The sequence below is a fragment of the Leptosomus discolor genome, chromosome 19, assembly GCF_034619465.1.
Source record: "Leptosomus discolor isolate bLepDis1 chromosome 19, bLepDis1.hap2, whole genome shotgun sequence".
In the NCBI taxonomy this organism is placed as follows: Eukaryota; Metazoa; Chordata; class Aves; order Leptosomiformes; family Leptosomidae; genus Leptosomus; species Leptosomus discolor.
Genome location: NC_141409.1, coordinates 14,325,119 through 14,338,473, shown reverse-complemented (window position 1 = coordinate 14,338,473; position 13,355 = coordinate 14,325,119). Strand labels below are relative to the sequence as shown.

The 13,355-nt window shown below is 41.2% G+C and overlaps 1 protein-coding gene across 2 annotated transcripts; it reads right to left on the bottom strand.

Annotated features, from left to right (window-relative positions):
* Positions 1-557: 557 nt before the first annotated feature.
* Positions 558-13,333, bottom strand: ZBTB34 (zinc finger and BTB domain containing 34). 2 transcript variants are annotated; one of them, XM_086475721.1, is made up of 2 exons: positions 13,265-13,333; positions 558-2,990 (listed from the first exon to the last, which is right to left on the bottom strand). In XM_086475721.1, exon 2 carries the CDS (start codon positions 2,966-2,968, stop codon positions 1,469-1,471), a length of 1,500 nt encoding a protein of 499 aa, XP_086331847.1. In that variant the 5' UTR covers positions 2,969-2,990; positions 13,265-13,333; the 3' UTR covers positions 558-1,468. The 2 variants fall into 2 exon arrangements, with proteins under 2 accessions (XP_086331847.1, XP_009944296.1); XM_009945994.2 differs by lacking the exon at positions 13,265-13,333 and adding an exon at positions 4,294-4,338.
* Positions 13,334-13,355: the final 22 nt, after the last annotated feature.

Here is a 13,355-nt window from a genome sequence, read left to right as displayed (position 1 = left end):
TTTGCTTAACTGTTACCATTGTATTTCACATTTTATATATTATACTGACCTAAATGATGAAGTTAGCACCATATTAAAAGAACATTTGGTGAAACAAAAAGATTTAGAGTATTTTTAAAGTTGTTGGTAGTTCCTTTATACAGAAAACAACCACTGAAAATAGTAGGGAAGCCATAGCAACTCTGTAATACTCAGACATGAAATAACAGACATATTGCTCGAAATTCCCATAGAGTATTTGTTTTTTTATACAAAAAAAAGTACAAATTCCAAGTGCTGACATCACTTGGAGCTTTAAGTAGGAAGTCAATGTGCACCTGAAAACAGCTCTCTGTGAAGAGACCCATTAAAACACTGCTCGGAAATACTGTAGTTTAAACTACCACATCTCTCTCAGGTTTTAGCCAACCATGAAGAGCGATGCAGTTAAATTTCATTACCTGGTATGGTTCTACAGTACGATATGAAGGTAGATTCTGAGGCCAGTAAAAACACATTTAAAACCACAATGCTACTTTTAGTTTAGCTAATTTTTTTTTAAATATATATATAGATATATCTATCTCTATATATATAAAAAGGTCAGCACCACGGGTTGTCCAGCTCACGTTCTAGACAACTAACAAAACCCCTCAACAATTTAACCATAATTTAATAGATTTATGGCATTTGGTTTACATATGTTATAAAGCAAAGCTATTAAAACAAGGTAATTCACTTTGCTCACTTTTGCACACAAAGTAATAGTTGAATAAAACGAAAACCAAACAACATTCTTTTAAAACCAAAACCATCCTCCCAAAGTCCAAAGTCCTAAATCCTAAGCAGAGAGGAGAGCTAGCAGTCGAAAGAGTGGTACATGTTATCAACCTTGACATACTCTTACATTCACCTCAACCAGAATAGAAAAAGTGAAAGCATTTTATATATATAAAGCAAATTTATATATATAAACAGACTAACTACCAAAAAGTTAGTAAAAGCAAATGGTTTTCATCGTGACACACGGAAGCAATCAAAGCTATAATATTCTCTCTCCCCACTGCTGTGTAACTCGTTACTAGCAACAGGATTTAAGCAATAAAGTAAGGGAGATTACAGCTTCTTGGTGTATCCAGCAGAGCTGCCAATCTTATTCTCTTTCTCCACTGGAATTTGTGTCATGCCAGATCAACTAGTAGGGACACTTTAGCAGACTCTTTCTATCCTTTCCCCAGCACACTGTCTCTTATATTTTGAGCATCTTCAAAAGTGAAAAAAAAAAACCAAAAGAAAAACCCACAAACAACGCAGCCTCCTTCAAAAACAAAGAATACTTATGTAGTCTTCTCCAGAAACCATTTCAAACTGATTTCCAGAAGGTCAGGAAAATTAAAAGGCTGTTATACTGAAGATTACTAAAAGAGTAAAAGATTTAAAAAATACATTAGTAATGTGCTTGTTTGTGTTGCACTTGTAATGTAATATTTTAATCAGATGCATTAGACATTGCATGAATTTCCATTCTAGAATCCATCGCTTCAGAAGCCGAAGCATCATTATCTACTTTCTGTTCCACAAACGCTTCTGTTCTGTCTGGAGACTCTACCCTGTTTCTCACTTCCGTTACCCCAGGGTGGTTTTTTCGCAAATGCTGGTTTAGTGTACCCTGGAAAGGAAAACATTTTCCACAGATCTCACAGCGAAAGGGCTTGTCATCTGTGTGACCACGAATATGATACTCAAGTTGGTCCTTGCGGGTGTACTTCTTCCCACAAAACTTGCACACGAAGGGAGTTATTCCCATGTGCAATCGCATGTGTCGATCAAGGCTCCCTTTCTGGTTGAAAGACTTCCCACAGTAAATACAAATGAGCCTCTCGTTGTACGGATACCAATGACCCCTCGTATTTCTTTCCCGTGGACTACTTTCGTATCCTGGGTTAGTCACCATGGATTCACTGTCGGCCCCTTGCACCAAGCCCTGAACATCACTATGCAAGTGACCAGCGGATACCCGTTTTTGGCGAGCACGACCCCCTCTAAAACAGCTCAGCATTGACCTGGAAGGACTCGTATTGCTCAGGCTTCCGAAGGCTTCCGACACCCCTGTAGCCTGTGATGAGGCATGGGTAAATGAATAAACATGTTGTAAGACAGACCCATAGGAACCGACATTTACGGCCACCACCTGCTCTCCATCCACCATTTCAGTGTGATAGCCGTCATCACCGAGGGAAGAGCTGTCAGAGCAGCTCGGCCTGTCAGACTTCTCCATTTTAACCTTCACCTCTGCAATCTGACTTTCCCGTACTATCAGGTCTCCTTGCTCGTGATCACCTTCAATCTGAATCTCATATTCAGAGATACTCCCACTGCTTCCTCGGTCTGAATGCCCTTCTTCTTGCAGCCGACTACGTAGAGTTTTGCCTGGAGCAGTTTCCATCCTAAGGTCGCTGCCTGCTGTTGACTGTCGCACCTGAGAGCAATAGGGGGGAGAGATCTCAATAGGATTGGCAAAGTAGCTGCTGTCTTTAACCCCATTGCGATTTTCTGAATTTTCTTCAGCACCAACAGTGACAGAGTCAACATCACCAACACTGATCTTTGAATGAATACTCTCCAGTATCTGTGTGCATTTATCAATGACGCACTGCATCTGTAGAAAGCTAGCTGCAGTTAGGAAGCTAACAACATCCTTCAGCTGCAAGGACATCCTTCCAGTGTAACAAAAAGAAAGCAACTGTTCAAAAACATTGGGATTTTTAATAACTGATATTGATAAGCCACTCATGGTGCTTAATGCTGAATGGTCACGGAAATATGGAGAACTGGCAGCTAAGACAGCTTTATGGGCTCGAAATGGCTGACCCTGAATATGCACAATTATGTCACATAGCTTTCCTTGCAAGCGGAGTTCGTTTAACTGGCTCAGAACAGTGTTGCTGTACTCAGGCACATCAAACTGAATGAAACTGCTGCTGTCCATTTCTACTGATGTAAAGAGTAATCTGAAAGAGAAATGAGAAGATTTACAACTGAGAATCAATACAGAGTTTTCCATTTCAAAAACAAATGCTTGTGCATGTTGACGTTAAATCACCACACTGGTCTGTTTAAGCTGTGTTACAACAAAACAGTTGGTATAAACACTTGATATAATACAAAAAGCAGAGTCTTAATCTACTCATTTCTTGCATTTCCATAGTTTGAATTATCCCTCTGCAACTTTCACAACTCAGTTGCTCATAATACACCACAGCCTTGCTGGGACAGTCTATGTCCCAAAATGAACTTTGCAATTTCACTCCCTGGTAAGAACTGCGGAACAACACCCCCACCCTCCCAAAATCAATTTTATAGTCAACTAGGCAAGTTAAAAACTTCAGAACCTTTAGGAGGTCTTCAAGCCAGATACTACATCGATAATTGCAGGGAACTGCATTGTGAAATTGCCCAAGAATGTTTTTTGGAAGATAATTCATGAAGTTTGAAAAACCTGCTAAAGAGAAGCCACAGGTTCGTACGTGTGAGTGTGCATACACATACATGCACACAAAATATTTTTAAAAAACATTCCTTAGGTCTAGATACGTCAAATTTATTTCAGAGGAGATGAATATACTACACCAGTGACATTTCTGTTTAAATGTTTACCTCCTTAGAAAATATTCTCAATAATTATTTAAAAAAAAAGGAAAAAACAATCTTCTGATATTCATATCATGAAATAAGGAAATCCCAGTGAAAGGAAACATTTAAGTGTGGGCTCAATTCCAAACTCTTTACCTGGTGTGTCAGAGGTTCCCAGATAATAATGAATTTGTGTCAATATGCGAGGCAGCATTTGAAGGAAAAGGGTTTGAGCCGCCCATAGACTTTCAATTTTTTAAAATTTCTTTTTGCGATTCTAATTATTTTTTTAATAAAGCCATGATGTGAATTTCGAAACTCATCCGAACAGCAGTGATCTCCTAGCTAGAACGACATGATATTTAAATTCTAACCTAACTCAAAAGCCGTGGGTTCTCAAACTTGCCTGATCCACTGGGAAAGGATGTTCCAAGAGGCTTTAGAAAAATATATACATTTCAAAACAAGATCTAAAGAAAAGCACTTTACCAATTTTTCATAGAGTATTATCATAAAACGCGCACACACACTTGTCCCCTTGGGAGAGTCTACCTGCAGCAGACATCACCTTGCATTTCCAAGACTGGGCCCCTAACCAAGTGCCCAAGAACCTTCAGACTTTTATTGCTATTCTTGTATCTATTAATGCAGAAGTCTAAACGTATAATTTTGCCACTGTACCTGCTTTTCCAATTGACCAAACAGATCTCAACATCATCCATTGACTTCTGATGCAGGAAGCACGTCCAATGTATCACAACATACTAGTGGATTTTTTTTTCTATTTATGTCTTATGTTACATGCTGTAATGGGACATATGAATAATTTAAATCAAATTATGAAAATTTAGGCACTCTAAAAACAAGATCAACGGGTAGGAATACAATAAAGAGCCTACAAGGAAGAACTGAAGCTGTATCAGCTGACTGTCATTAAAACTAACATTCAGAGTCTCACAAATGGAACTTCTTTTCAGCAGGGAAACAAGACAGGCAGCTCCCTGACTTGGCTAAAATCATGCCTGATTTAGAAAATCGTCAAAAACTCTCACCGAGCATTCCAAATTAGGTTATCAGGGTTGCTAAACAATTCTCTAAGGTACCAATGTGTCATACATTAAAACGGGTAAACCAGACTTCATCTGCATTTTCACAGTTGTCATGCAAAAGCAGGGGGAGAGATGTTCTATATGCTCTTATATCTGCTGAGGGAACAAGGACTGGAAGGTGATTATCAGGAGCGATACGGTCGCAGCTATCTGTACAAAGGGAGCTGCGGCAGGACAGTTCTTCTATTCAGCGAACAAAACTACCAAACGATTTAGAGCTTGTGAGCTGATGCAAATCAGACGTAGGTCAGAAAACAAACATCACACCAAACCCCAATCTAACAGGGGTGCAGCGAGACGGCACAATCCATTTCGCTCTCCTGAGCAGCCCTGAGCACCCGCTGTGCAAAGAACCCTGTTCACGCCCCTAGCGGATGCGTCCACTCCACGGGGAAGACAAAAGCCTCAGCAGTAAGGATGCACGTTTGCCAACTTCCCTCTCACTTGACCAGGCAGCAGCTTCCTTACAAACCCAGCGGAGGCCGCTACCTTTAATTTGTGGGGTTTATGAGCTGCAACAGCAGGATGCTCCTGACTAATCTTCTCCTTGCTAAGCGGAGGAATGGCTTTTTTTGACCTGAAGTGACACAACGGCCAAGTTACCGAGGTTGAGGACTGTACACAAACCACAAGACAAGTCCCCAGCAGCAATAATCTGTCATTCTGGCATAATTTCGGATCCTTGAGCTAAGGAACCAGATCTTGGTCAAGCCTCACTGAAATCCCATCAGAAATTACTCCTTTTTCTGTCTAGAACATACAGAAAGTTTGTCACATATAAAAAGCAGCCTTCCTCCTTGCCCCATACTTCCCCAAGGGCTCTTACTCTGCGAAATGGAGAACAACTTAGTCCCAGACAAATTACTAAAATACAAATTGTCACCACTGGCACTAGCCCAGACAGCAGGAATGAATTAAGGATAGGCACCCAAGTAGAAAGACGATGGACATTTTAGACCTTATGGACAAAAAAAATGATGCTCTTTTGATCACGGCATCTTAGCGTCTCTAGATGAGTTCACACCTGTGACATCGTGACACCTTGGAAATGGACTGTGAAGACATGGCAGAGGAAGCATGAGAACCAGGGAGAGACACCAAGAGGAAAGGGATCCTCAATGATCCTTGCACATCACAACTCTGTTAGAACATGTACTTATCCCCAGGCATATCTATATCTATAAGCAATTCTACATCCTTGTTCTCAGAGTTGTTTCGTCTTTCTTTTGGGAAACAAAGCAGCTTATTTTACTTAAAATGTTAGGAGTAAAGAGCACAAATCCTGGTGGAGAGGATGATGGAGTTAAAGGTCTATATGTTGGGCTGTCAGTGTAGCAGGTAAGCAGTAAAAACCAGAAATAGGCATCAAGGGAACATACAGTATTGCTTTGAAAGCAAACAAACAGATCAAGTACAAAAAACACAGCCCAAAAAGCAGTGGACAATGAGTTTCTATACCCATCTGCTCTTAAAATAGAAAGTAAACAAGCTACAGCACGCACTTGTGACTACTTTTCCACCTTAGCTTCCTCCTTTGAAGACGCGTGCTTCCTGTGATCTTGGAAACAGCTGTAGAAAGCTGGGGTTAAATAACAAGAATTTTGAACAGCAGCAGCACTCGACAAAAAGGAACCGTTCTTTTGCTTTCAGCCAAACTCTGAAATCTCTAGTTGAAAAGGTCCTGGAACTGACAGGGTTGCCAGCGAACACCACATTCAGGAGTAGGCAGGACTGTAGCAGGAACAGCACTGAGACTGCAGTAATTCTGCTGGGGTCAGTACCAGGGCACCCCAAATTTCTTGCATCAATTTGGGAAGGCAAGACCCGGGGAAAAACCTGGGCATTACACACATCAGAGAAGCAGGCACTACTAGCAATGTTTTATTGATGAATAATGGTTAGAAGAACTATGTTATTTATTCACATAACCCCCCAACATCACTATCTAGAAAATAAAAGTAATCTTTAGATTATATTCCCATACACAAGAACGTTTTATTTTATTTCTATACAGAATCAAGTTAGCAGTTCCATAATCAAATTCCAGTAGAGGTAACCAAAATATTGTTCAGCAGGGTACTATACCATAACAATACTCAATTATTCATCAGTGCTGGCAGGCCAGTAGCTCTTTCAAGTCAATGATTTATGGCTGAAGTATTTCTGAAACAGTCCTGCAAGATCACTACAGTTTGAAAAGGCTCATGAGAAACCCCCACTTTTTTACAGCTTCCTCCACATTGACATGTCTCCCTAACCTCCTCTCTTTTGGGCTGAAGTGAGTAGCATTAAACTGAAGCAGAAAGGTATGATAAACTGCAAATTAACTTTGGACACATCCACTGTGTGCTCTAGAGAAAAAAATTATCTCTACAGTTAACTAGATAGTCACAAGGAAGCTTTGCTTCCCAAAGCAATGAGAATGGAAGTACTTTGATTATTCTTTACAGAATTGACAGAGGTGAATTAAAAAAAAATTGATGCATAGCCAGAAGTCACGTCCAGCACCTTCTGCGATATTTCAGCACACACGGAGGTAATCTGTGCTTTTTAGGTCCAAGACTATTGTATAGTAGTTCAGAATAATGACAATTTTATTTGTATCATACAAACTCAAGCATTTGGGGCATAGCGAGAACTAAGAAAACTCATAGCAATGTTAGGTATTGTCACTGTTAAAAAGTAATGCCTCTTGTTTTGCTTTCGCTTCCATCCCTGACTCGGGGATAGTGTAACATTAGGTTAAAGCCCTGCGAAATTTAAGCCCACCTCTGGGCACCTGTCTATGAAAAGGTCCTCTCTTAACCTTCCCACGTAAGTAGATCAACTTGTTTAAGCCTTCCACGGATATTATGTACCCAAGAAATTGCCTGAGGGCGTTCGAGTTTTAAAGCGCAGGCCAGAACTGGACACTAAGTTCACTCAGTCTTAGCAGGGCTGTGTTGAGCCTCCTGCCTATTTCTGTAGAGACGATCCCCTCGCACTCGCTTTGCGTCTGCATTACAGCTATTCCTCAGGGTCTTACACAGCAAACGTAGACCATAGCACGAATTTACTAGTAGTGGATCGATGCCCTATGTCTTCAAAGAAAAGTGTTCATTGAAGCAACCTGTGAACATGAGAGGGATATGCATTTAACACTTCTCATTAGATTCCAAAGGAAACATACTTTAAAAATTATGTTCTATGAAAGCTCTTATTTCCCTTAAAAAACCAAGAATAGACAGTGACAAAACACATTTGGTACTTGATTTTACTGACATCATGCAGTAGCAGCAGGGAAGCATCATATAACTACAACATGAAGCTGTGTGTCTGCCAACGCTGTATTAGTTTCTGCTTCTAAGTCTGCACCTGTTTAATTTCATTCACTCACTGATGTACGATTCGCCGTTCTCAGACAGGTGAGTGACACAAATTATGCCCGTTTTAACTCACACAAAGGTGCGAGAAAAGATCCCTTGCATTTTCTTTAGTTAGCTCAGCAACACAGGTTCCTTCGGAAAAAACACACATTACAAATCATCCCTGTTGTAGCATGTGTCTGAAAACAGAAATACATAGAAAAGTTAGGACGATCATAACAGAAGTTAAGACTAAAACAAAAAAAGTGCTCCGTGACACCAAGAATGGATACTCCATCCATCATCGCTCAGAATGCGGAGAAAAGGCAAGAAAAGAAACGGGTATTTGCACAAATCAGTGCACTCCTCCCTTCTGCTTTATAGGATTTGGTATCTAGTACACCACCTGTGAGAACTTCAGACATCATTGCAAAAACGTACCATTCAAGAGAATTTTAACCCAGGAATGTAACCCTATCACCTGTGATCACGGAAGTTTTAGGGCAAAAGTCTTCATCACTCTCACCCCTTTCAGTCTGCATTTGCCTTAATCTGCAGATTACAATTAACACTAGCTGTACCAAAGGAAAACTGCCATCAGCTACATCCCAGACTAGGGGCATTTCTAAGGCCATTCTCTTTCAACAACCGATCATATAATTTTTTACCAGTTTACACCTCTCCTAACAGCAAAGTATTACATTGTCTTTCGAAAGTCAACATATGGCGCCACTGGACGGCCTTACGTAGTGTGACACAGCACTGCTGCTTCACTGAAAACCTGGCCCCTGAAGTAAGGTAAGCTGCCCTACGGCTAGGAAACAGATTTTAATATTGCAGTCATTTGAGAAAAAACAAAAAAACTCCACCATAAAAACAAAAGAAGAAGAAAAAAGCTACTTTTCCCAACAACTGAGGTAAATTTTGTGCAGAACTGCAACACACTTACAATAATATAAGCAGTACTGTGTAAATATCTATCACTGGGTTTTGCATCGATTCTTCCTAATCCAAGCAGCCGTTTTCTTAAGAACTCAACAGCCTTTAAAATCATGAAGGAGACTAAATTATTTTATATTTATCTCAAGTGAGATAATCAGATACTACTGGGTTTTTTACAAATTTAAAAATCAATTCCAGTAAAGGTTTTTCCAGTAACACATATGATAAATAATAAAAATAGGGCCTTGTGTATTTTCAGCTCCTCTATGCAGTCCATTTTGTGGTCTATACAAAACACCACCAGAGGCATCCTCCTGGTGACAGAAAATATGCCTAGTGACACATTTCTCTGTGTAATTGATGCACTAAAATCACAGACACACATGGATGTATAAATTTCATCACAACTGCTCTAAACCACAGAAAGGATGATTAGGGGAATTTTCCACTTGAAACTTAAGGGAACGCTGGGAGCTTAATGGAAGGGATATATAAAATACAGCCTCGTGTACTAACTGGATTTTTCTGTACTTTGACTGCACTACATAGAACTAACATTCGAAAGCTCTTTAACATAACATTTATCATGTACATAACAGCAAAAAACTGTTGAAAACTCTACTCTTTCTGAATTTGGTCACCTAGATGTTATCTTGTAGCAGTAATTCACAAGCACGTGGCTGTTAACTAAAGCCAAAGAAACTAATGACACAAAGCAATAGGCTTTAAGATTGGCAGTAAAATGGCAAGTATCTGCTTGACCATATAAAGTGATGGTTTCATCCATTTTCTTTCAAACTTCCTTTGAATGGAACATTAAACAAGTATGGACCTACTGCTCAAGTATTTGTCATGTCAAACAAGATAATTTCCTAAATCACTCTTATTCATACTCTTCTGTGAACTCTTGGTTTCCAGAGAATTACAGAGCTGAATTCTAGAAGCATTATTACCCATAGAAGAACAAATCAAACAACAATCTTTGCGTAGGTTGATTCTTTGTTTTTAAACTCACTCAAAAATATTTAAATGTAGACACACTGGAGAGTACAACTAGAGAGATTACTGCATATAAACACGAAATTTTGGTATCTCAGAATAAATAAGTGACTGTCATGGACTCAGATGGAAGTTTAACAAAGAGTTGATACGTAGATCCTAAGTGATGCTACGGCACAACAGAAAATTCTGTTAATATTTCTGTTACAGCATGAAGTTTCATTTTGTCTGCAGCTTCACCAACAGGATGAAATGCACTCTATTTATGGCACCTTTACATCTACAGTCACCTCAAAACCCTTTCCAGCTCAGTTCAACACATCACTCTGCTAGATTCGCCTCTAACAGGTAAATAAAACTGTCAGTATGATTAAAAACAGCTAGCGCAAGGCTATGTTTACATGTAAACTCCCTGCCCACACTTCCATGAGGCTCAGCATCATTTTGAACAGCCTACAGTATAGTCGATTCCTGATTCAAAAGCCACCCAAAAAAGAAAACCCTAAATGAGAACTAAGCTACCTTTCTAGCAGTCTAACAACAGAGTAATGCACAAGTTATGGAAACAACCATGTCTCCCAAAAATAAACGGCTACTGAAGTAATTAGTTCCTTTCTTAACACGACAGGATTTCAAATCCTCATTCCCCCAAATGTTAACCACTCACAAATCACTCTATAGATTTAACTCACAAGGTACGTTAAGTTTTGGGAAAGTTTGAACCAACCTAAAAAAAGTGCCCACTGGAATCAAAGGAAATATAGACAGTTTGGCCAAAACTCGAAAGAGTGAATTATCTGTAGTAAAGCATATGCTAAAAGGTGCACGTGTCTTATTGTTCATCAGAAAACAACTCTGAAAATGAGTCTGCTTCACTTCTATTTTAGACTAAAATACAGAATCTGTTGTAGTAGTTGAGAATACGCCACAATTTAAAACTTCATTACATTGCCTCATAAAAGCGCAGCAAGATCCCAGTTTCCTCAGAAACTGAAGCCAGTCAGTACAGGCTGAAATGTAGTTTCTAGAAAACTTAATTCTTGCACACTTTCATCAGCAGATATCAGAACACTACTGTGAAAGTCAGTGTCATTATTCCTCCTCTGCAGACAGAGGCAACCCTCTACTGAGAGCACTAAACACCCACAGTGAAATCAAGAGTAAAACTCATGCCTCTCAGGCAAGCACTCCTACAGTGTCGCAGAACACAATCCCATCATTTGCATGGGTGAGCAATACATTAAACCCCTACACTTTTTGCAGAAAATTTTTTACTAATTCAGACTTTTGTCTAACAAAAATTGAAAAGGACTTATTTTTACTTCACCAACATTCACAACATGATGAATAGAAAACCACTTGAAGGAGTTGATGATTTTAACATGAAAAAGAAAAACAATTAATTCACATGTATGTATACATATATACACACGTACATACACACAAGCTAATATCGATGACACTACAAACCTATCCTCAATGCTTAGTATGGTGCACCAGGGAAATTATTGGAACTGCATATTTAGCATTTCACAGAAAAAAAAAAAAAAAAAAAGAGCAGCCTCTTATTTGAGCAAAGATCCAAAGGAAGCAGTTGTGAAACTGAAGTCCAAGGGCCACCTTTGTCCCTTATTCTCAAATTGTCTTCCTCACAATTGCTTGCCTGTATGGAAGTGATTAAAAGAATAAAAATGAAACAACTATTAATGCATAAATAAAGTTTCACCCAACGATCAGAAACCTCAACACAAATAATCTCTACATTTTGGCTCTAGAAGTCAAGTTACTACAAAAGCAGTTTTACAGTACCTATTTCTGAATACACAAAAAAAAAGTTACTAGAAGGCACACTGGCGACTGGCAAAAAGTATTTTGTCAGATAAACAAAACAAAGGGGCACATTTATGATCCATACGCTTCAAATCAGCAAGATCTTGCAAGTAACCATCACAAACTTTTATCTTGTGCACAAATTTCATAACGTACCCGTTATATAATCCTAAGTAGCTACTGTCAACATTTTCTGAATCTCTGACAACTTTGAGAAGCCAGTATCAGTATTAAAAAAACCCAAATGGCATGAGACTTGCAATATATATACACCCAGAACTTTAAGAAGCAGGGAGGGACAGGAAGGGCAGAAGCCTGTTCTGCCTTCTGCTACTACAATAATAAATGATTTGCCACCAAGATAATACTTGGTTAGTATTATGCATTTTAATGTACCTACTTTTTTTTTTTTTTTTAAATCTCAGTCACTCTTCATCAAATCATAACTTTTTGGCTTCAGTGTTTCTTTTAAGCAATGAAGTAGCTATATTCTCTAGATATCAGTAATTTTTTTTTTTGTGGTAGATTTAAAGCAGCTCTGAGGAACACCTTTTCACAGCATTTTCCCAGCCCGTTACTTCTGACAGGCCGAATGTTTTGCAGCTCCCACTGAAAGGGCAACAAAGCACGGGCACAGCCCGATACCAGACGTTGAGAACTCTGTAACATGTCACAGCTGTATCACAGCGAGTTCTATGCCACGTTTTTTTCCCTGGCAACCAGGCTCTCCAGTATTAGTCTTTCTGAGACTGTTCAGGCTTGTTCCAAACGCACTCTCGACTTCGGTTTATTCTAAAATAAATCCAACTCTGTATGCCATGCACACCTGCAGGGCTCTGAAGGGCCTCTGCAATGACAGAGACCGGGGCTTCGCTGGAACTCCCAGCCTCGGTGACGGCACAGCAGGAGCCGAAGGCTGCACCGACTTGTAGCGGCAGCACTGTGAACGGTGCCGGTCTCAGCCCGCCCCGGCCGGCCGAACCCCCTGCGCCAGTGACTTTGTGCCTCCTGCGGGCTACAGCGGATCCGGCCAGGCGCGTTCGCCCTCCCGACGGCCAGAGTCACCCCAGAGGCTCGGGCTCGGGTCACGCCACGACGGCTTCTGGCGAGACGAAGCTGGCAGCCGCGTAGCCCCGGCGGAGCCGGGCTCGGTCGCGGCAGCAGAGCCGCCGCCGTTAGCGGCCCGCGTCGCGGCTCGCCCCCGCGGCAGCCGACGGTCCGCGGGGCCGAGCCCTCGCCCGCTGGCACGGGCCCGCGGCCGAGCCCTGCGCGGCGTCCCGGTCGCCCGGCCCGCGGCCGCCGCCCCTGCGGGGCCTGTCAGGGCGCCAGGACCCCCTTCCCCGAGAGCGGCCTCCCTCCCGCACGGCAGCGCCGCGGCGGCCCTCGGGCCAGGCCCTCGCCGCGGCCGCCGGCCCGCCCGCCGCTCACCTGGCGCTGTCAGGGTCTCTCACATGGCGGGTCACCGGCCCGGCCCGGCCCGTCTCCTGCCCGCTCCCACCGCCGCTTCCCGCCCGCTCCC